Below are 25,219 nucleotides of genomic sequence, written 5' to 3' on the forward strand. Positions count from 1 at the left end.
AGTGTTAAAAACTATAAAATTTCCAAAATAACGAAATCATTCAATTTCATTAGAAAACAAGGTAAACTAAACATTGCATTTTTTATGGAAGAATTGAGAAGCACATTCATCACAAAAGAGGTTGATATCCTAGGTGTTTTTTTTTTTAAACCCAAAGCTTAAAACAAATTTTAATTTTATTCTTTGGTTATTAATTATATCTAAAAAATGAGTCACTAATATCAATTCACAATAAATTTATTTTACATAAAAGGAAAAACTTGGCATTAATGAAAAAATTCAGTAGAAAACAGTTCTTCTTCTTTAAGTTGGGGCTCAAAAGTAGAAGCTGCTTATTAGTGAAACCTCAGTAGAAAGAGAATTTTATAAGAAAACATTCTTGGCATGAAAGTTCTAACATAAATTCTGTAATGAAATATTTACCATGCAACTTTATTGGCAGAAAGGCCGGTTTCTGGTGGCCGGTATTTTCTTTTCAGTCTCTTAAGACATTAACATTGAAGATACTTAAACCTGCAATAGAGTTAATTGTATATAAATATGGTGTCATGATGGGTAATCTTTCCATAGTCCACTTATTTAATTGAGCAGTTCTAAGTAGGTAATTGGCACCTTGCCCTTCTGATTTCCCCTTTCCCCCATTAGCCAGTCTGAATCCATTCCAACGACACTGAAGACAGTGATCACCTACAAAATAAAATATTTCCAGTTACTAACTACATAAAAAAAATAAACACATAAAAACTAGTCAGATTTGTATTTAATTTACTTATTCATTATCAAAGGGTTAAAAAATATCATTGATAATTCTGCTGAAAGGAAAATATTTTATTGGAGGCAGTTTTATGTCTTCCAGTTATCACTTTAAATATTTCTGTGATGTTCTATGATGTTAAAGAATAGTAATGGAAAACTTACAAAATGTTAATATAATCATCTGAAATCTATGAAATAATTCCAAATGATTTCCAAATATGTAATGAAGACTTTGCATGTTAAAACAATACTAGAAGATATTACAATCTATACTTTTCTTTTCATATCCACATTACTTACCTCATCTGCCAGAAGTGATAATTCACTACTGTTTGCAGCATCATAATCATAGAGAACCCTGGCCTTCCTGCTGCCACTACATTCCTTAAGGTCATGGAGGTTGGGAGGAGAGGCCATTACTAGACCACTTGTTGAAGCCATGGAAGAAGGGCCAATCACATTTGATGAAGCAGAAGGAATAGGCGTTACAGAAGTCTGATTGTTGTTACAAAGGTAATTGGATGGAAAACTGTTAAAAAGAAAATGGTCAATTATCTATTTCCAAGTGATTCAAGTTCCCTAATGCCACCACTTGGTGGCACTGTTTACACTCTGTCAACCTTCACTTTGGAAAAAGATTTACAGACATTTATAAATACTTAAATGACAAAAGTATGCTAACTTGCTTCCTTTTCTCTCTCAGGCCAATTGTACAAGAGAATTTTTTTCTCTTTAAAGGTTTTTCAACTTTAAATCTTTTAAAAGTTTATTTCAGAGCCATCTTTATAGTATTAACTTTAGATAAAAATATCAGTGTAAAAGTTTTTAGCAAACACAAGTGAAAATTTCTCAAATTAACTTTGAGAAATTTTGAATACATGAACTCATTTTAAAATAAAATCAATCCAATCACATTTTCCTATCCAATTAGCAAACATCTACTGAGCATCTATCTGCATGTTCAGCATTATTATTACAAGTTTAAGACAAAAAGATGAAATGAATCCATTTCCTTAAGGATGGAGAAGAGAGGGATGGATATGCAAATAATGTTATAACTGGTAATTATCATAATGAAATAGAAGACTCAATGGGTTTACAGGGCAAGTTTCACAAGTTAATTCTGTATTCTCTTCTTTAGGGAAAACAAAATTGTGATTAATGTGCTTATAAACACTATGAAATTAGAATTTTTAATTTACTGTGAGACTAGTTTGCCTCTAAAAATGCTGAATGAAAAATGGTATGAAACTGCTGGTCTATCCAAGCTTTTCTAAGGTTCGAAATTATGAAAATTCACATTTAAATCATAATAAATCCACTATTTAAAATATAAAAAACCTCATCTGTTAGGCTGGATGAAATTCATTTCTTGGGGAAATATAATTCCCTCTTTTCTTTATGGCCATTGTGCCATCTGAAGTCAGTCATCAGCAAAATTTCCTATAGTCTTAACCTCTTTTTTCAAACGTTCCCTTCATCACCATATGTTGGTGTTTTGTCTGTTGGTTGGTTTTTAATTCCCCACTCTCTACTTATCATTTAGCGTAGAGGTGAATGGAGTAGGAATCCAGACTCTTTTATTGCTAATCTTTGAATATCATGTTAGTAGTAGCATACACTACTTACTAACTCTTCTTGTTAAAACTCATCTGCAGATCCTGGGTTCGTCGACACAGAATCTTAATACTTGGTGATTTTAATACCCATACAGGCAATCTTTCCAACACTTAAGCCTGTCAGATCTATGAACTCCTCTTCCAGTGATCCTGTGCCTGACTCTACACTTCAGCCCCCATTCCCATAGTCATATCTAGAGCTTATCAATTCCCACAGCTATAGCTCTTATAATAATTGTAATTTTAAGCAACCCATTCTCTGACCATATTTTACTCACTTCGACATTACATAGGCCACTACCAGGGCCTATGAGCCTACCAATACTCCCTTCACGTCCATGGTTAATTATTATAATCAACCCTTTGTATATGCTCTCATATTCCATTCCCCTCTCACTTCTTTGCCCCCTCCCCTATTCCTAATTCACTTACTAAGTACTCAGACATCTCTTATGACAGAAGAAAAATTTTAAACCACATTGTTAAGACCTACATTCAACATATAACTAAAAACCTCAAGTCAGTCCACACTGATGCCTGGCAATTACACTACAATTCTCTAGTCCATTCCCTTTCCATTTTCCTGATAAATTATTTTGAGCCCTCTTGTTCCTCCTCAAGATTCCAGAAATTCTCCTCTAACTCCTCCACTCACAGTTATAAGCTTGCTGCCTTTTAATTGAGAGGATAATAATCAGGAAACTTCTATGTATTATATCATTTCTCCTCTAATTATACTTCTAAGGTTAATTCATTCATTTGTAAGCTAAAGCTCATCCCTTTTTGCCTCTCAAGAATGTCACTCTAGAAATTCCTTCTTTTCTTACCAACATTATATTTTTTCCATCTACTAGATCATTACCATCAGCTTACAAATATGCTGTTATTTCTCCTATTTTAAAAAAAGCAAGCAAATAAAAAGCTGCCAGACCTCACTTTCTACTCTGGCTACTGCCCCATTTCTGTTCTCCTCTACATTAGAACTCTTTCAAAGACTTGTGTAAACTTACTGTCACAATTGCTCTTCCTCCATTCTTTTATATTCACAGCAAAGCTTTTGCCCCTACTGTTCCCCCAAACTACTCTCATCAAGGTCAGCAATGATTCAGTGTTTCTAAATTCTCAGTCCTCATCTGACTTGACCTATCCAGTGACCACAGTATATTATTCCTCTGTTATGACACATTTTCTTCACTTGACTTTCAGGCTATAGTTAGTTTACATCTTACCTCACTGCTCACTCCTTACCATTCTCCTGAACTGCCAGTTTCCTAAACTTGCCATATTCGTTTTTCCTCTGACCCTTTTATATATATTCTTCCTTTGCCTAGACTATTCATCCTTGCTCCTTTCATCATATGGATTATTCTTTAAAAAATCATTTTATCTGGGAAACTTTGCTAGACCCACCTGAGTCATAGTTACATGTCCTCAAAGCATCCTGCACTTTTCCACCTTTGTGCAGGTAACGTGCTCTGTCCAATAACTATGTATTTCTACCTAGACTCTACATTTTGCGAGACTAGAGACCATGCTTGCTTTGTACATCATTTTATTTCCAAGGTTGCCTTACACTGTAAGCTCCTAAAGGGCAGGCATTTGGCCTGTTTTGTTTGCTGATATAATCCCAGGGTCTAGAACAGTGCTTGGCATATAGGAGGTGTTCAATAAATATATGATGAGTGAATGACTGAGCTATGTACTTTACATGCAATCAGTTTGCTTTAAAGTATAGCAACATACTCAAAATAATTATATTAATGGGTTGAGGTCTTACAGAATATTTCAAACTCACATTATTTTAGAATGAACAAACGAGTAATAATTAAGTATAAATCAGTTTACTTCAGAGGGCAACTAAGTGTCAATTTAACTACAGCTTCCTCGACCAACAGCAAAAAGTATTCTGTAGCAATAGGAAAGTGAACCTCAAAACTTTCATTTACGTTTTCTTTATATAGCAATAATATAATCACTTAAATTATCTTCTCATTCTTATTAACATTCTTCTTTGTCAGAAGAACTAAAATATTTTTGTGACCTCAGAAGTTTGATACCTTCCTAATAATTTAAATTCTGAACAAGCTAATAAAAGCCATTACTTCTTCTAATTGTTACCACTCTTATTAGTGCACATGGAAATATCTCCATTTCTTCTCTATCAGGGATTTCAAGATGTGAAAAGTAAGTTACCACCTTCCCAGCTGTTTCTGGAGGTCTAACATATACTGGTAACACTGTGCATAGTAAGTCATCTGGGCTTCTACAAAATCATTCAGACAGCGGAGATGGTGTGCCTATAAAGAAAGTTACAGTTAATTCTTAACTCTATAATACACTTGAATTGGGGAGAGATTCTATAACACTGTACTGAGGGAGAATCACCAGTAATCATGCTTAAGACTGATCTCCATGAATAGTGTGAAAACTCTATTTAAATCATTTTAAACCAATGACTGGGTTTGATGAGGGTGGCAGAACTAAGTGATGTGGTACAGCAAAATGTAAAATATTTCTTTCTGTATCTCAGACAGTGTTACAATTTAGATATCCTTGACACATGTTTGAAGAGAAAATTTAGTTTTTTCCTCACAAAACAATTCTGCCTTAAGGTTATCTAAATCTTTTGCTTCAAATAAATTTTGAATGAATTAATAAATTTTGAATGAATGAACACTCACATGTGTACTGCTGATTCCCTCTAGGAGGAGTCTGGTAATCTCTGCTTGCCGATCAAATTCACTTTGAGTTATTCTTAATTCCTGTTCAGACTTAAATTGGAACATAGTTTTAGAATCTCATTAGAAGAGCTAGTCCCATTATATCCACATTCCTTTAGATAGTTAAAACAAACAAACAGACCCCAAATTGTAATCTGTCAATTCTGATTTTATTTTGTTTCTAAACTGGTTCCTGGTTTCTAGGCCTTAGCTTTTCTGTATTTTTCAACCTGGATAGAACTGAATTCTTACCAGTACTTGACTCAAAAGAACCTATTCGATGTAAAAGCTTAATGACATACTCATAAAAGCCAAGAAAACCTATTATGGGACGGTCAAGATATTTTCATTTCATGCTAAATATCAATATTTTACAAAATCTAAGATTACCAGTTTTTCTTTTTTGGCATGGGCAGACACCGGGAATCAAACTTGGGTCTCCGACATAGCAGGCGAAAATTCTGCCACCTAAGCCACCGTCCCACCACGAGATTACCAGTTTTATAACTATCAAGATAATACTGCAAAACATTTTCAATTACTAGTATAGTATTTTACTTTATAGATAACCTCAACACAAATGAAAAGGACTATAATGAAACCATAGGATTCTAATCTCCTGTATTCAGTTACCAAACACTTTTGCTAGGAATACAGTTCTTCAAAGGATTCTTTGTCCTAACTTTTAAATGTCTTTCTTTTCAAATTTCTTTCTGAACATTGCATAAGATATACCTTTATCAGAAATAGTACCATAAGATATATAGAAATTTTAGAAGTTTTTCCTGAAAATCATGATGCCCTTCAATCGGTGGTGTGTTGGTAAATTGGCTCTCCAGGAGAAAAAAAAAAAGCCCTAACTTGTAGTGTTTGCTAATTTTTGTGGTACAAATACTTGCATTATAGCTGAATTCAAGCTACCAAGGTGAAGTTTCTAATCTCAGAATTGGGAAGAGATGCATATACCAGCACACCACTGATGGCTTCAAATATCTGATACAGGTGTGGTGTTGGTTCACCAGAAATCAACATAATCTAAAAATAGTAAATACTGGCAAAAAAAAAAAAAACCCCATTAAACCTTTAGCCAGAGTTGCCTGGTATTAATCAAATCTCATGGCTCACTCAAAAGTTAACTTACTCCATGGAGAATCAACCTTGGTGATATCATTATAATGATCTTTTCTATTACCTCTCCAGCACAAATAGCTCCCTATCCTCCCACTTTACAAATAACTTATGTCATAAGTATAGCCATAAGACTGTACTAAGTATTAAAACAAAATTTGAACTTTTCCTTTTTATGTCCCTTCTTCCTTCTTAGCCCCCCTTCAGTGGTGATAATGAACTTGGTGAACCGGTCAACAGGTAGTAGCAGAAACAAAAAAATTAAAGTAGCAGCTGTTATAATTATTTTCATCCCTTTGGCAATAGCCCTGGTGAAGGGATTAAGAATCTACAACTAAGATAGGATTTATGGAAATAATCTTGAATTACTCAACAAGTGAAGAGTTAAAATTAAATTTGCTTGGTTGAAAACCAAATGCACGGTACTTTGATAGCAAGGCAGAAAGTAAGCTTCATTTGGTAGTTAGTGTGAAGCCAAAAACAATTCCCAAGAGAAGAATCAATGCAGTTTCTAAGGAAAGCATTAAGGAAATCCAATCACTTCAGTGTTAAATTGGTGGTATTTACTGTCTGCTTATTGAATACAAAAAGGTCTTATTAATAGAACTACAAAAACCCCCCACAAAATAAATGAATTTTAGAAGTAAACTTGGCTAGCTCCATGTAGGTCTTTGAGAAAGTACAAATTTGGCTTAATGGTCTTTAGTAGAAACAGCAAAAAATCCTAATAAATTTCTGTACAGAATGTAAGTAAGTAAGCTCTGTGGCACACTTAAGTGACAAGAAGCTTGAGACTTAAATGGAAATAATGTTTTAATGTTAAGAACACTGTGTAAAAAATATGAATAATTTCAGGAAGGACATGGGATCAATCTTCCAAATTTAAGCAAAATTTAGTATTTAATTGTGAAGGTACCATGTCACAGAGCCTAAAAGTCATTATTCTGTCTAATCTACACTTTATATTAGAAAGGGTAAATGACAAAAGGATGAATTTCATTTCTTTAACAAGTTTCAGGATGTGCCTGGGGTGGTTTGCAAACTTGGTCTAACAGCCTAAATCATTTATATTTTCAAACACAAAACTGATAACAATATGAGAGGATGAGAAAATTTAATTAAGATTCATCATAACTGGTTTACTTAGGGAGACAGTAATCTGTTAGAAAAATAATTTCTAACGTTAAAAGAAACCTATAAAAGGGATTTAAAGAAAGACAATGAATTTAAAGAGATGATATTTTGTTCTCCAGAAGATCTCATTCCATAACCAAGGAATAGAGTTCTATGGAAAAGATCTACTGCTTAGAATTACTGTTACTGGACTGACTGATACAGAGTATATGATGGCATATTATAACTTAGGTAAACCGAAGAGTTTTTTTAAGATGTAACTTGGAAAAAGGACAAAAATCTATAGGTCTGCAATATCAGGGCTGGTTATTCATCAGTTAGAAATTCTGGTCATGCTTCTGAGACATTTACTGTGACAATCTTTGTATTACCTAATTTTTCTAGTGGCTTAAATATTAACACATTTCAGTAATATGAAGTTTTAATATTACATACGTTTTAATTATAAAAGCAATGGAAGTAAGCAGAAAAGGGGGGAACAAAACCTCCTCAAATTCATTTTGATATATTTCCTTAAGGTTTTTTTCATATATACCTATATGATGTAAATATTAGTTTCTTGAGTTTCTTCCCATGTATTGTACCCAATATTTTCCAATATTGTAAAGTGCAAAATCAAATCAGCAAGTTTTTGGTGTACCTGCACACCAACCAAAGGGGAACAGAGACCCTGGTTTCCTTGCTCAGCCTATATTCTGCCCCATGTTACTCTGCCTCCTTTCTGTAATAGAGGTTTAGAGGAAGGGGAGGCCAGGGTGGAGGCAAAAACTACACTGATGAATGGCTTCTACAAAGAAGGATGAGAACATAAGTCAAGAATTTCACACTGGATCTCCAAGTCTAGAATCAACAGCTCTGTACCTAAGCATGAAATCGACTATATAATCAACAATACTACCAAGTTAGTAAGTAAAAAATTAAAGCTGATAAAGCTATTAAGAGTCAGGGGACACAATTATCACCTTCCCTCAATTGCAAGCCTTCATCTGGAGGTCAGATTTTTGGTAGGTCTGAATATGGAGAGTAAGTTAAAAATGCATCTGAAGACCTAAAATAGTATTTGAAACAAATCTACACTGAAGTCATAATTTTACGCTTAAGTTCTTGCTCAGCTACTTGATTTCTCAGACCAGAGAAGATTAGAAATACTGACACAGGTCCAGGGACTATTAGCAGTAGTCATATGGACAGATTTTAGAAATGATAGTCTGACACTGAATAAGGAGATTAACATACATGAAAAATAAAGAGGTCCAACCGAGACACAGTACAATGGATATTCATAATAGTCTAACTGCAAATATAAAATATTTGCCATTCCGTATTGAATACAGAAAGAAAGTAGTTTTTTTTTAACAGATATTTTCAAGTAAAGTGACTGATAAAAATAAGCTCTGGTGCAGGAAAGAATGTCTCAGTTATCAACAAATACACTTGTGTGACATATGACACATTCACTTTTCTGAAGACACAGGTCATGGTGTTAAGTACTTAACTATATTTTAGGTAATGAACACTTGCCATGTGAAAAAGTAACTGTCATGTGACTAGGTATATAAACTAACTTATATTCCTTAAGGCACTGTAAAGAATATCTCTTAATAGGCATCTAGGATTTACTGCTCTGTAGAGCTGATATTTTAGCCAAACAGACCTGGTGTTTCATGATTTTTAGATTTTATAAGAAATAATTACAAAGATTGTGACTGGCCCGATGGTTGTTGCCCAATCAATATTTACTGAATGAATAATTAAATTCTTGTTTCATAATTCTGTAGTTTAATAATTTACTTACTTTTGTCACTTCCTCTGCCCAAATCTAGCCAGCATTAAAAATTAGAGAAAAATATAGAACATGAAAGAAAGTTGGAATTTAACATTTCCTACAACTTAGTATAGAAAATTGTAAATATTTTAATTCAGTTGGCATATTCTCCTTTTTCAGAATTATACTGACAGATTAAACACACAGGTAACTACATTAGTTCAGTTTAATATAGCAATATATTAACAACTTTTAAATCTTATACTAATTCTACAAGTTAATAACAGTTTTCTCAAATTAGGAAAACTTTAGTTCCTTTTCTAATCTGTAAAATGAAAGATTTGGACTAATAACTTCTAATATCTTATTTAGGTCTAAAATTCTAGAGTTTTACAAAATTAAAATAAAAGAAGGATAAATGGACATCGAATGTTGATGTAGCCTTCAGTGGGGGGGGTACAATAAACTTAAGGCATATTGAATTTAATATTACAAACGTTAAATACCTCTTACTATAATTAATGACATTAGTAGAGTAAAACAAATGATTAATAAATGAAAGAGCCCTGTGAATTATTTAGAAGGATATTTTTACTTAAGGCAACAGAAATTTATATTCTAAATCAGCAATTCCTGATACAGTCACATTTACCTAACAGATAGGACAATGGAAATAAATGAATGCATTCTCTTGCTATCTAAGGAAATCCCTAATTCAGTCATGTAATCTTTTCTATTACATGGGTTTTTTCCCCTCTGCTCTTAGTTCAATGCAAATGGGATAAAAGTCAATTAATTGCCAATTATTAAGATTTTATAAGACAGTTACAAAGATTGTGACTGGCCCCATGGTTGTTGCCCAATCAATATTTACTGAATATATAGATTCCAAGCTGCTTCTACTGAGGTAGTTTATCTAGGAGTATAATACCAAGTACAAAACTAAATATATCTATAAACATCCTTGGCTAACAATTATTAACTTTTAGGCTATGTTCAGATTTTACTACTTGCTATTTTGTTAAAAAGTTAAATATCACTATCATCTCAAAAAACTCCTCCCAGAGCTGAATATATACATTGGATACTATAGAACAATTCTCATTCTTGATTCTTGCCCAAGGCCATGACCATTCTGCAACTTTCTTAAATTAGTTAGGACTGAACAGCGAATGGGCCTGGTCATTACATGAACACCTAACTCCTGGGGTTTTTTGCAGCTGCAATGGCAAAAGAAATTTATTCTACACAGAGTCTGGGTGAAAATAAAATTTTAACACTGAAATTACTAATAAAGTCAATCTGTATGTGTCATAACTAAATAAAGTAAATCTTGTTGATTTTCTTTCCCAAAAGTAAAAATATGAATTGCCAGTTAAACTAGTATCTTTTATTGGGAATAAAAAGGCACTATATATTTATGCATAAATTCATATTCTAAAATTTGTACTTGGCAGCAGTAAAAATATTTGTAATTAGAACACACAATTTCTTTTCTACAAACTCAATATCACTTTAATTTTCTTTCTTAAGATATAACAAACGTCTATTTTAGACTTTTGTATATAGCTAATAGCAAGAGAAGGCACTTTATTCAAGATGTAGAAAACACAGTAGGCCAACAAACCTTCAGCCATTTTACATGCAGGAAGTTGAGCATGTAAGAGAAATTTACCATAATGTTATCTCCTTCAAGCCGAGCTGAGTTTAGTTGCTTAAGTGCATAGGTAAGAGACAAAGAACACATTATACCAGTGAACACAGTGAAACAAGTTACTTCTGTACAATAAAGAACACACTAAACAAGTACTAAAAGAACTGATAAAATGTTTCTCTACTTAAAAAAGAAATTTCATATAGCAATGCCTCGTCAGTTTTTCCAAAAGATTCAAATTTTCAGAAAGAAAAAAAACCACAGTTGATTCTTGATTTTAAATTAGAATCATTTAGGAAAAATGTATCACTTTAAAACCTGCCCCAGTTACCTAGAACTTTTATTGTTTTCAACAATAAAATTTCTTCCTATCCACAAATTTCCTAATCAATTATTATTTCTATTTAATGAATTTATGTTGCCTTCAACCACGTTCTCTTTCAATCAGCCTCAGCCAGGTCTTGGCATACCCTGAAGAAATATGAAAGGCATGTCAATCCTTTTATTTCTAATAAACTTTAAATTTCAATATGTGTACACATAAAATTAAGGTTTAATGATGGTACTATAAATTCAACAATTTTACAGATTTAGACCACTGTAGAAATGCTCAACTGTGCAGTGAAACAAATTTCACCATATTACATTATTTGAAGACAGTTTCCTTAATAATTAGATGTCCAAAATTAACAGGGGTATACTGTTCAAATTTCATACATGTGCTGCTGAAGTGAGCACATCAACAGGTGTAAAAACCTCTAAATAGTGGATGGCTTTGAAACCAGCTGATATTTTCTTTCCATTAAAAAAATTTTGAAATAGTAAAAGAAAGTTCATATTACACTAAAAGGTTAATAAATGTGGATGCCTTATAAAATAAATACAGAAATTATCAAGTTTTTGTCTTTGCTTCTCTAAGTTTTATCATACATACAAATATTTTCAAAACTCTATTTTCTTTTGGTTCACTGTGAAATATTAAAGTACGTTTTCTCTTTTCTGCTCAAGTGGTATATTTTTGAGAAATGCCTTTGACACTGTTCTTAGTCCTTTACCATTCCTCAAAATGCTAAGTAATACAACAGAAGTAAGTAAACAGCAATAATGGATACATGCAGAATTTTTTACCCATACATTTAAACCATTAAAAAGTTTAATATACTATACTAGACTGTGAACTGAGGACCGCAGAGATTTTATATTATTTATCTGTGAATCACTCCCCAGCAGAGCACCTTGTACAAAATAAGCATTCAATAAATATAGATTTTAAAAAGAGGTCATAAGAAACTAGTAAATACATTTTTTAAAAAAGCTGATTATACTGGTCCTAAACCTTACTAGCAGAGAAATAACTAGTCTTGAAACAATCTACCCATGGAAATTTGTGGAAAAGTGAAATAAAAGTCAGGTTAGAGTAACATTTTAGCTGCCAAGTACGAACCAGGAAATGTGTCAAAGAAGGAAAAAAAAAAAAACAAAAAACTAAACTCGTAGCAGTTTCTATTTTTCTGTATCCTTCAAGTAAACAGAAGAGGCATACAGAAAAAAATAAAAAGCATCACCATATATAGGCATGCCTCCAGGTCTTATGCAATGACAAACTAAAAGGACTCTTCTTTTCCAAAGCATTTCAGACTTACTGTTAAAAATTTTGAAGAAAACAAAAGTTGGTTATCCAAGGGAAAGAGCAACTGAAATAAGGAATGTGAATTTTTATCTAGACTAACATTTTTATTCAATTTTAAGTTTTGTTTTTTGTAATAAATTCTAGAAAAGTTGTATATAACTAAAATGATTGAATAAAGTCATCTGTATCATCTTTCATTTTAATTTTAAACATATATTCCAATAGAAAAAAATGTATCCTCAAAAATACACAGCACAGAAAAAATGCCAAGATTTCTAGATGTAGTAAAAAGGATCATCTCTAAATATCTTCTACTATTATATTTAGTTTTAATATATTTTAATAGCAATGGTAAAACAATGTCAAATACTCAAAGAACCTTGTGAATTGTTAAATTTATATGCTTTCTGGCACTTTTCCAAGAAAAAAGTAGACTATCAAATATCCTGTAACAGTCATTGTTATATAAAGTTTTGTACTGAAACGTTACAACAGTATTCTTATTCCACAATCCTAACAGGGCATTTGCAGGCATTTTGAATAAAGTGATTTGTTTCCAGCTCAAACAGTTATTCCCAAATGATCTTTGTTTATCATAACACTTTTTATCTGGTGATGAAATTAGTATCTTAAAGACCAATTTAGATTTTACTACAAAAACTCATTATCAGCAGCTAGAAAAAATATATAAATCCTAATTTAGGGTCTGCTGCCATTCACAGTATGCAATTTTAAAGTTCTGCTTCTGCAGAAAGTCCGTTTAGGAAAGTTAGGCTATTTTTTATCATGATGTCATGCTAAATTCTGAGGTGAAAATGCCAATGAGTTTGAAATGAATATCCTATCAAGATACTTCTTCTCCAAAAGCTGCTAATGCAAACTCTCCAAAAAGGGAATGACACAGAAACACACACACACACACACACACACACACAAACTTATTCTGCTCCTATGAGGTGTTAGGGTAGTACTGTGAGACATCACTGTCCAACACCAAGTTACCACAGTTTTAAAACTGTACTTTAAACCAATTCTCAACTCTTTGTTCTTCACAAAGAGAGCTACAGTAGTCTTCTACAGTACTGTGGCAATATTAGTATTAGTAAGGCAATGATTCTTGATGATAGTGCTAATAAGCTGGAGACCAAGTGCAGTGGGAATATCATGTCTCTTAACAAAATAAGTTAATAGTTCCTTAACCCAAATTGAGAGTTAACTTGTAAGCTTCCTCTGAAAGTCATACTTGTTTATACTGTGTTGTCTTAAATGTCTTTCAATTCAAATCTGATTAATGGTCTTCAAACTTTAGAATAGAGATATAGACAACAAACATTCAACAGAAAGCTTATAAATAAAACCTTTTAAGAATGTTTTATCTAAAATCACTGAATTATGTTTACTATGTACCCATTCAACTATAAAATATCTTAAGGTTATTTTTCTGAAAAATATACCAGAACTTATTTATTCAAATGAGTTTCCTCCTCTTCAAAAGAGCCATCTGGGAGCCCACGCTGCCAGTTCAAATCTTTTTTGGAACTATTCTTTAACAATTTTCTTCAGTCAGTTTAAGACTTATGTGGAAAAGAAGTCACACGATTTTTAAGTCACAGAATTTTTAGTATTCTTAAACTTGATTTATTCTTACTTTCATTACTATCTTTTTTGCTATTTCTATCTATAATAAATCTTTCTTTAAAAGACATTATTTGCTACCACCGCTGAGGATATTGAAAAAAATATGACACAGCTTTAGGAGCCATTATAATTTTTGTTTCTCGAGCAATACCTGTTTATCGCTGAAATAAATTGTGTCTCAATGAGTTCTTTGTACTGATCTGGATGTATTAAGTTCTGATAAATCTGTTTAAAAAACACAAAAATCAAGACCCCAATGTCTACATCCTAGTCTCAATGAGAGGACTGTATCTTGTATGGTACATCATGTAAAATAATTATATAAATCTTGAAGTTATTAACCTAATATGCTTTTCTATTAAAATACAACTACTTACTGAAGCTCTAGTTTCTGCAGCTTTTGCCTTTTTCAGTCTGGTTTTTGCGGCATCCAAATCCAGCCTCTTATTTTGTAATAGTTTCCTTTCTTTCTATAAATACAGGAAAGGAAAAATGAAGGCTAAACACACTAAAATCCAGAAAGAGCGTACACATTTAAAATATTATTTTCCATTAAATATATGTATTGTTTGACAAAGATCTATAATTTAAAATTTGGCAAGGAAGTAGCCATTCAGGTATCTGACTCTTTTTTCACACTGATTTTAATTCTAAAACGATCTAGACATTGTAGGTACATTAAAATCTGGGAAAAATGGCAGGCAATGGTAGAATAAATATTAGCTTCATTATGTGTGATTTTTTCCCTAAGGGGATATTTGGCAACATCTTTTTGGTTGCCACACCCAGAGGGCAGTGCTAGTGGTACATCACTGCTCCCTAAAGAAAGAAATATACACCCCAAGTTGTTAGTAGTGTTGAAGCTGGGAAACCTTGTTTTAAACTATTACAGATTACCCAAGAAGCACCTATATGGTAAAGGAGGTAGGGGTCTAGGGCAAAGTATCTTAATACTCGACGCGATCTACCTTAAAGATTGGGTAGGCTGGTCTTAACATGCCATAGTAACGAATGCAACTCAAGTATACTCCAAAAAGGAATTTCAAAATTAATAACGAATAAATATTAGTATGGTATCTTAGAATTTCTCATGGGAACTTCAGAATTCTATATGTAGGTAGTTAAATTTATAATAGTTCACTACTTGCTTTTATTAATTGCTACCTAGATTCCACACAAAATTCTTCCTACCGACAATCTGATTTCTTACACATATTTTAACTTGGTAGATCTCCCCCTGCCTGAGGCCTAATACTTGTTTTTCCATAGACAAATTCAATGTAAACCTATTGAGTTTTTAACAAAATTTTGTAATAAGAAATCTGCAAATTAAGACGTTTTAAGTAGTATTTACAGTAAAGAGCCTTGCAAAAATGTCAAGGAAACATCCACCTAGATCACTCTCTATCACTTAAAAAAAAAGTTAAACTAAAAGGTAAATCAATAGACTAGGCTTGGGAAAGAAAGTGATATGTCCCTGGCTCCTGGTTTAGTCAACAGTTACATGGCTATACCATTGGGCATTCTGTACCATATTTTATAATATTCTAGGAACCTCTCTCTATCACTCTTAGTACTGGTAATGAAATAGAATAGATATAAAGGCATTTCAATAATACTGCAGTGTCACAACAATGGAGTCAACGTCACCAAAAGCCCTTTGCTATTTTTAGTTTTTTGTTCTGTTGAATATGCACCTAGCTAGATTAAGTTTTCCAATCTGCTACATCCAAACAGCTAAAGATTTTTAAATTAGTCACTAAGTGGGTAAATTATTCATTAAAAACTATAGGTTCATTCATCTAAATTATTTTACTTAAAAAAAAGGTTACATTTTCCTACTCACAGTGATTGTTTTATAGTCTCCTTCTATAAAGTTTCTTAAAGGAGTGAGAAAATTTAAGGCTGATGTTTGAATCAGCTCTCTGTCTGCTGTTCCAATTCGTTTTTGTGTTTCGCCACATTTAATAAGGGCATTACCTGCAAAGGAAAAAATATTTTTACACCATTATTTGGTAAAGTCAGAAAATAAATCATGTAACAAAAATAAATCAGCAATTCAGCCTGCTTTCAAATGAGTTGTCACTTACCTTAGTTAAGTAAAATTAAATATAATCAACTATAATACAGGCATAATTATTTTAAAAGCAAAGATTGTAAATATCAAAATGACTATGTCAAAGATGATCTTTCTGTCAAATCATTGTTAATTATACCAGTTCACACTAGAACAAAAGAGGAAGTATACTCTAAAGTATTTATGGTCATAGCTTAAATAGTGTAGATATGTTCATACGGAGACCAAGTCACAATATGTCCTCCATTTCCATATCTAAGCACTTATCTTAAATATCTATTAATAATTTTATTTTGTATCCATAAATAATTTATATTTTAAAATGTGAGAAAATAAATCCACGTTTTTACAATATATATTCAGATAGGAAATTAGGAAAAATAGGAAAAGTACAGTAGAAAAAGCACCAAAAAGTGAAAAACAGAAACAGGGTTCTACTCTAGTTCTACCTGTAAGAAGTTTTGGTTCTGTGGATCTTAATCTCTTTGTTAAAATGAGAAAAGATCTGATCTGTAAGGAAGGTAATATAGCAGGGTAGTTACGAGATCGTTATCTGCATTAGCTGTGTAATCACAGTTAAATTAACTGCTCCAAACCTCAGTTTTCTTGACTTTAACTTGTATTATAATCAGGACATGTGTAAGGATTTAATGAAATAATGCATACACTATATAAAGCTTAGCCCAATGCCTGGAGTACTCAACTGTTAGCTATATCAAATACTAATAGATTCATAAAACCCAATTCTAATAATCAGGGTACACTGACTGGAATTATTAGATGATTATAGTAGAAAATAATTTAATATGTCTACCATTTCATATACAAATAAGTACCACTTTCCCGAGGAAATCTTAATAAAGACAATTATTAGTCAAACAATAGAAAGGAAGTTATAGAAATCTCAGGTTTTGGAAAAACTGGAGTTGAGGCATAATAAAGATGTATAATAGCTTGGAGCTTCAGAATTGTACATTAAAAAAGTCAACACAGGGTGGGCCATGATGGCTTAGCAGGCAGAGTTCTCGCCTGCCATGCAGGAGACCTGGGTTTGATTCCCAGTGCCTGCCCATGCAAAAGATAAATTAAAAAAAAAAGTCAATACAGCAATTAAAGCTGGCATAACTGACATGATTATAGGAAATCTGAAAAATATAAGAGGACATTCAGAAATAACCCATGTTAACATCTGGGATCCTGACATTATTGTGTAATCAAAATCAAAGCATTAGGAATTTGTTTAAATATTATGTGCCAAGTAACTTTAATACAGAAATAATAAACCTTCAAGAAGTGTTAAAAAAAAAAAAATCAAGCAGGAAACAAATTTAAACAAGTACTGCAAAATATCATGAGAATAATTACAACAGAGGTGGTTAAAGATGCAATGGGATTGCAAATGAAGAATTCATTCACCCTTATAGCACTAAGAAGATAATATGAATTTTCTGAATATTAAACAAATGCTTAACTATATTAAATAAATATTAAATTAAACTGTGTATATTTATTGGCCATCTATATTTCTCACTTCATTTAAAATTTTAACATAATAAATCTGAAGTTAAAATTGATTCTACTGGGGGGTGTGAGGGTTGTTCAGTGGTAGAATTCTCGCCTGCCACATGGGAGACTGGGTTTGATTCTCAGTCCATGCGCCTCCCCCAAACAAATACAAACAAGAAAAAGAAACCAACAAAAAAATTCAACAAATGGTGCTGCAATAACAGGATACTCATCTAGAGAAATAATGAAATGTGACTGTACTATACAGCATATAAAAAAACAAAAAAAACTTGATTCTACTAGTAATAGGTAAACATCAATGACATCTCCAAGTAGTAAAAAATCTAAGAATAAAAATACTTTATCAGACCTTTTTCCCTTTCACTTACCATAAGCTGTTCCTGGGCCAAACTCAGTCCCTGCATCAATCATATATTGTCCTAAAAGTTCGGGGTTGTTTATACGACTTGGAGCTTTTCTATCCAGTTTCTCATATACAAATTCTTCTATCCTGGCATCTAGAAGAAAAGTTAAAAGCATCAGTGATTTCACCCCACGATGGATAGGCTAAGCCTACTTAAAATTAGGCCTAAGAGTCACCCCAAGAGAATCTCTCTTGTGCTCAGATGTGGCCTCTCTCTCTCAGCCAACATGACAAGCAAACTTACTGCTCTCCCCCTCTCTACATGGGACATAACTCCCAAGAGTTTGGACCTTCCTGGCAACAGGAAGGTTTCCTGGGACAGAAATCCTAGAATGAGCTGGGACTTAGCACCAAGGGATTGAGAAAACCTTCTTGACTGAAAGGGGGAAGAGAAAATGAGACAAAATAAAGTGTCAATGGCTGAGAGATTCCAAACAGAGTCAAGAGGTTATCCTGGAGTTTATTTTTACACAATGAATAGATATCACCTTTTTAGTTAAGGTGTAATGGAGAGGCTGGAGGGAACTGCCTGAAAATGTAGAGCTGTGTTCCAGTAGCCATGTTTCTTGAAGATGATTGTATTATGATACAGCTTTTGTAATGTGCCTGTGATTGTGAAAACCTTGTGTCTGATGCTCCTTTTATCTACCTTTTAGACAGAGAAGCAAAACATAAGGAATAAAAATAAATAGGGCGAAAAAAAGTATCAGTGATTTCAAAAGCGCAGAACCATTTAAAACATTCTTCTGTCCCCATACAAGCCACTTATCACCCCTTATAATAAATATGAAGCTAGTACGCATTCAAGTACACATCTGAATGTATAATTTTATTTTACGTATCAGAGTATCATAGAACTCTTAAATAAACGTATTTTAGAAATCAGATAAAATATCTAGGCACAAAAATATTTGAAAATAAAACTGAAACTACTACTTGAATATTCTTATCAAGAGATAGTAGTAATTCACTTAATATCTAGTAAAACTGCCTTTTCCCCTTTCATATAAGGTCTAAATATTAACCTTTAATTTTGAATGTATATTTATAATTCAAAATCAGGGACTTCTAGGTATGAAAATATAGATAAGTAATTAGAAAAACCAAGAGAGACACTCTCTAAAGCCTGATGTCTACATATAGACATAAGACCTTAAGGAATAGAACAATCCAGGTTTGTAATAGTCTACATAGAACAGAAATACAATCAGAAATATGATGCCTTGGCTTCAGTTTATTTAATTACATTTAAAGTATGCAGATGGTATTGCTAATCATGGACTCAAAAGATCTGAGCATTAAAACTAAATTTAAAATATAACACTTAAGGTGAAAAGCAATAACAGAAAAGTAATATAAATGAGTAGGGGAAAAAAAATAGCACAATCTGCATAACACTTGATTAGTTTAATGTTTAAGACCAAAGGAATTTCAAGATTAAATGAGAAAAAAAATGAAATAATGATTAAATATAAATTAAAATTACAATCCCAAAAGAAACTAAGTCAAATAGGTTTCTTCTAAGCACCTAACATAGATTACTGCACAAATTAAGTTTCATGCTGCGCACTGAATGACCTCACCAGTAACAGAAACACTTTAGGAGTTGAGAAAAGGTTAATTTTGAAACAAAATAGGCTGTTGGAATAACACTCGCTTTTGTGGTAGGCTCTGGTGCAGCATCAGAAGAGTTTTTAAGCAGGAATTTAAAAATCTTTAAATGAGTTAAAAATAAAAGGAGTTTACTTCAAAACATAACTATTTAGAAGTTGCTAAATAATTTTCAACATTTCATTTTCTGACTGTAAGAGCGATTTTTAGCTTTGCTGATTTTCTACCTATTTGGTCAAAAATTTAAAAAATTAAATCATCCCATGTTGCTATGATTAAATTAAAATATTTGTATATTAATAAATATTTCACTTCAGGTTATTTAATAGGTCATAATAAAATCATAACAAAATATGCAGATAATTTTGCTATAATGTAATATATGTTCTTGAAAAACCTTAGGCTCTGGAAAAATCACACACTGAAAACAGCAGGGCTTATAAAAAAAGAAGTTTAGGTCTTACCACTCAAAATCTATCTACCTTCATAACCAGAGCACAAACAAAAACCAACAGTCCTGTTACTTATATGGTGACGCAAAACATTAATGTGCTGGGAAAAATCATCTATGAGCCACTGTTACTTTCGCTTTATGGTTCCATCATTCTTTTGTTTGTCAATCATTTATTAACTTACTTTCATCATTCAGAAAAACACATTATAGAACAGAGTACATATATATGTGGAGAACTCTGAATAGGACAAGGAACAAGAAGAAGAATGTTACTATCCTTAAGTGCCACGGCAGATAATCTAAGTGGCCTTAAATGAATAAGAAATAAAACATGATCGTTCAAAGACAATAGGCCCCAATGTGTAAAAAGCCTATTTTAAAAGGTCACTACAATTTAACAAAAATAGCACAGATTAATATTTTTTTTATAGCATTTGATGTTTATGTAGGAGCAACAAAATTTAAGGCTTGAAACTTCCATACCTAAAAATAAGCTCATAGCATTTCAAAATGTGGTCATGATAACACCAGGGAAAAGGCAAAGGAAGGGCTGCACTGTTACTGCTTTTTGTCCTTCAGTTTTGACATGTAAGGTTAACAGTGGAAAGACAGGGTATCAGTACACTTGGTTTTAGTCCAAGTTCCACTTCTAGTTAGCTATGCAATATTGGACAACATGCTAACTTCTGAGTTTCATTCAATAAACAATTATTATATACCTTTTTTGCAAGGTTATTGAGTTAGGTAAGCTGAAAACCTCACATAGTTGGCTGAAAATCAAATGGAATAAATCATGTTAAAATGCAAAATTTCACTCAAACATAAATCACTGATAACCATTTAAGACTCCATACAATTTTTCATTAATTATTTAAGAACAATTCTCCCTTAGAAAAAAAAAAGGAAGATTAATTTGTCTTCATAGCCCCTTATGATTTTTTAAGTTCAAGTAAGTTACTGTCTATAACTTTCAAGAGGATTCTACAAAAACTTGAAAAACCTGTTTGTAAGTCTGTTAAAGGGAACAGAGAGAAATGTTTATCATCCTTTAACAAAAGCAGGCAACAACAAAAACAAAAACAACCATGGCTCCCTAAGCCTCAAACCAAAAAAACCCCTAAATTTTCCAAATTTACTGAAATTTTTATTTTTATATTTAAAAAACTCACAGTATTTTAAAATAAGATCAGTCAATACAATACATAAAAGGTTTCTTACTTGGATTTGGCTGCAATAACACTTCAGTTTGTTTCATTATTTTTTCTGTCCATATTTTGGTACATTCAGCTTTGCTAAGGAGGTTCTCTAAGTGAGCATCCAATTCTGTCTTCTCTGCTTGGCCAAGCTTTTCTTCTGTGAACTGTTATTGATTAAAAATAAATAAATAAATAAAACTCAATGTCAGGACTATATCACCAATGAAAACACAAATTCAATTCCAAACAGTCTCAATCACACAAACAACTGTACCCAAATTTGTTTGTAAGCCATTCCTTATGAATGTTACTTTTTGGTCCCTATGGTAATTTTATCCATAAAATCTTTTATGGCATTTATGATGGCTTTATCTTACACAATACCCTTAATTCTGCTAAAACTAGGTCTAGCCAAATTCTGCAGAAAATCAAGACTATTGTCTCATACATAAAATAAGTATTTCTTACATTTGGGCAGGATAGCGAAATGGTAAAGGGTAAAAGCTTTGAGTCAACTAAATCTGAATTTAAATTCTGGTTGCACTGCTAAACTGTGTGACCCCGAACAAAGGTTTGACTATTTCTTCTTAAGTATCCTCTATTGTAACAGAGAATACTTTTTGAGGATTTAATAAGATTATATGTGTAAATCACTTTATTCAGGGCCCTGAAATTATTGAGTTGCAAAAGAGCTGTTTATTTTTAACAAGGCTCTATTTTTGGCACTTCAATCATATCTGGTTAGATAGGCTTTTTTTTTTTTTTTTTACATGGGTAGGCACCAAGAATTGAACAAATTGAACCCGGGTCTCTGGCATGGCAGGCAAGAATTCTGTCACTGAAGCACCATCGCTCCACCCTAGATAGGCTTTTATGGAAAGTTCTGAGAAGCTATCATTTAAGCTGTTTCTTCTAGGATGTGTTCCAGCAATTAATATATAGATCAATTTTTAGAACAGACCTTTTTCAAAAAGTATAGCTAAATATACTCAACATATCAGTTTTTATTATACTGAATATATAGTGAGGAGAGGCAGCACTGTCTATATAATAAAGAAGTGAAAGATTTTTTGTGTAGGTTTTATAGACACTTCTGGATATAGTATTTGAGATTATGACAACTGTTTATCACATACAATAATCCTCAAGAATATATGGTTTTCCCCCCACCATAATACAGGCATATCATACAGTACTAATTCTAGCTCATTAGTCATAACTAATTTCTAGTTAGCAAAATACGATATTTACCTTGCCTTTTTTTCTCATTTCTTAAAATCTCTCCTGCTGTTTCAATTTGTTTGATTATGTTGCTTTTAGCATGTTTTTCTGGTTTAATACTTTCAGTAGATTACCAGTTAATACTTTTAGCTGAAAGATTCACTAGAATTTTATTCTTAGACCTCTGGCTACAACCCACTGAAGGCGTGTTCAGAAGCTAGAAATAACAGTTTAAATAGCCTTTGTGAAATTGTTGGGGATTGAATTATGTATCCCAGAAAAACACATTCTTAATCTATTTCTGTGGGTATGAACCCATGGCAAATAGATGTTATTTTAGTTAAAATGTTTAGCTAAATTTGAACTTTAATCTGGATTATTGGAGTCCTTGGTTGGTTGATAAACCAAATGAAATTCAGACAGAAATTAAAGCCACAGGAAGAGCAAGAAGCTGGAAGTCAAGAGAACCAGAAAGAAAGAAGCCATGACCACATGTGTTGTCATGTGGCAGAAATGCCAAGAACCAAGGCCACCCTGAGAACACTGTAATATTTGGGGGGAAAAGGACAGCCTTGCTGATGCCTTGATCTGGATTTCTCTTAGCTTCAAAACTGAGCTAACAAATTCCCATTGTTTAAAGCAACCCATTGCATGACTTTGTTTCAGCAGCCTAGAAACTAATCCAGAAACCTTAGGTCTTTTTTTAAGATTGACCTGAAACTAAATACTGACCAATGGGTGGAATTAAGGAAAGCAGTTCCAAAGCTATTGCCTAAGCTCATAAACTCGGAGCGTCCTATAACTGAGGACTGGAGGGAACCTACAAACAGACAGACCTTGAGAAACGCAAGGGCAGTTGAATAACCATGCGACCTCATTCTTAAGAGGGAGCTCTGACCTTCTTGGCAGATCCCTGAAGATTCTAAGTGATAGACTTGCTATGGAGGTGGAGATTAAAATTTTACATGTTCAAACTCTGCCTTCAAAGGTCAAATATACAACCTCTCAGATAAAGCAGCCAAGGGGAGAGAAACATCAGGGAACACCCAGATGAACATCATCTATAAAAAAAGTTCTATCAGCATAAAAAAAATTCTTCATTTAACATCTTAAAAACTGGAATCAAAGGCATATATTTCCCTTTAGTATTTACTAAGTACCTATACATGTGCTAGGCGCTATTCTTAAGCACATGGGTTTTAGCAGCCAACAAGAGAAAAGGTTCCTGCTCTAAGGGAGCTTCCATTTTAATTGGGTAGATAATAAACAAGATAATTAGATACCAAGGTATAAAGAGGATGGAGGAGGACCAACATAGGTAGTCCCTATTATTCCTTGAGGGAGTGAATAAAGTGACTAATAGAATGAATGCATGAACGTAAGTACAGAAGGAAGAATTCATTCTGCAAGCAGAGAGAACAGGAGAATCAGGGAAGGGCTCAAAGAGGAGGCCTGTGTGACCTACCCTAGGCCTGGAAGGGGGAACAGGAGTTTGGGGAGTGTGAGATAAGGGTGGTTAGAGAAATGGCCTCTTTTACTAGGTGACAACTGAGCTAAAAATGACTGATAAGAAATCAACTATATAAAGATCTAAGAGTATACAGTTTTCTGATGATTTACTTTGCACTAGCACTGTTTCTATAGGATCATTAGCCCATCTTTATGCATATTAAATATTAATTTCTTTGTAGAAATCCTTAACTTATATTTAATAACCAAGAACAGTATAATACAAAAATCACAGATTAATAATTTAAAAATAGCATTTGTTATGTCAGGATTTGTACATAGCACTCTCTTAAGAAATAGAAGACATGGTCCCTGTTGGAAAGGAGAAAAGTAATATCTAATCAGTTCAAATCTATAGCTTTTTTTTAATAAAGATTTTATTATTTAAAATTGTGTCAAATTTAATAAGTGTTTTAGAAACACACTAGGCTTAAAAGGTAAAAACTGGAAATGACCACTAAAAAATGTTTACAAATATAGTGGCTGAAAAAAATTGTCAGTTTACCTGTTACATTAGGTTTCAGGGCAAGTTTTCTCTCAAAAGTATTTCAGCAATTAGAAAGTGAATTATTTGGAAAATAAACATTTTCATGTCAGAAGGTCTATTTGTGTAATTATTTCATATTTTCTTTGTAATTTGTAAACAACCTTTTAGTGAAAGAAGACAAACAGAAGAACATAAAAGTATAACAGAGCAAAGATGGCTATGTGCAACAGGTCACTTTTGAAGAGTCTAAGGAAGAAAAAAGAAAGCATATAAGCTAACAAAGTAAGATTCTACAAATACAGTGAGCGGGTTTTTTTTTACTATTCTGATTTAGAAGAGCAAAATACCAAAAAAAAAAAACAAATGAGAAAACCTTAAGTATGAGTGAGTAAATAGCCTGATTATTGAACACCTGTTTAGGAAAAAGCAATTTTGTAGGAAGGCCTGCATGAGCAATGTATTTAAGTATCAATAATAAATTCTACCTGATGTTTATTTGTATTTTCTGAGAGTGCCAACAGTTCTTTTTCCCTCTGCCTACAACTATGCTATACATTTCAGTATATTATATATGGTCTTGTTTTATCTTCTACTTTGTTTTTTTAACATTATCTTTCTTCAACAAGATCATTTATATCATTTCTATGTTTCTGTATTCTTAACCGTTTCAGGGCTTAGCATATGTTAAAA

General features: G+C 32.5%; 1 protein-coding gene across 12 annotated transcripts in view; it reads right to left on the reverse strand.

Moving 5' to 3' along the window:
• Nucleotides 1-403: 403 nt before the first annotated feature.
• SH3GLB1 (SH3 domain containing GRB2 like, endophilin B1) overlaps nt 404-25,219 on the reverse strand; it is a 58,871-nt gene continuing 34,055 nt past the window's right edge. For 4 of the 12 annotated variants that reach the window (XM_077120392.1, XM_077120391.1, XM_077120382.1 and 1 more), the window contains exons 2-11: nt 21,335-21,476; nt 18,017-18,145; nt 15,891-16,024; nt 14,422-14,514; nt 10,750-10,836; nt 9,153-9,176; nt 5,057-5,146; nt 4,569-4,672; nt 1,057-1,285; nt 404-687 (exon numbers count right to left, since the gene is read on the reverse strand). In XM_077120392.1, coding sequence (XP_076976507.1) covers nt 580-687; nt 1,057-1,285; nt 4,569-4,672; nt 5,057-5,146; nt 9,153-9,176; nt 10,750-10,836; nt 14,422-14,514; nt 15,891-16,024; nt 18,017-18,145; nt 21,335-21,371 — 1,035 coding nt within the window. In that variant the 5' untranslated portion in view covers nt 21,372-21,476 and the 3' untranslated portion in view covers nt 404-579. The remainder of the gene's footprint in view (nt 688-1,056; nt 1,286-4,568; nt 4,673-5,056; nt 5,147-9,152; nt 9,177-10,749; nt 10,837-14,421; nt 14,515-15,890; nt 16,025-18,016; nt 18,146-21,334; nt 21,477-25,219) is intronic. The other 8 variants (XM_077120386.1, XM_077120387.1, XM_077120383.1 and 5 more) reach the window with 8 other exon arrangements.

This window comes from Tamandua tetradactyla, chromosome 11 (genome assembly GCF_023851605.1).
Source record: "Tamandua tetradactyla isolate mTamTet1 chromosome 11, mTamTet1.pri, whole genome shotgun sequence".
Classification (NCBI taxonomy): Eukaryota; Metazoa; Chordata; class Mammalia; order Pilosa; family Myrmecophagidae; genus Tamandua; species Tamandua tetradactyla.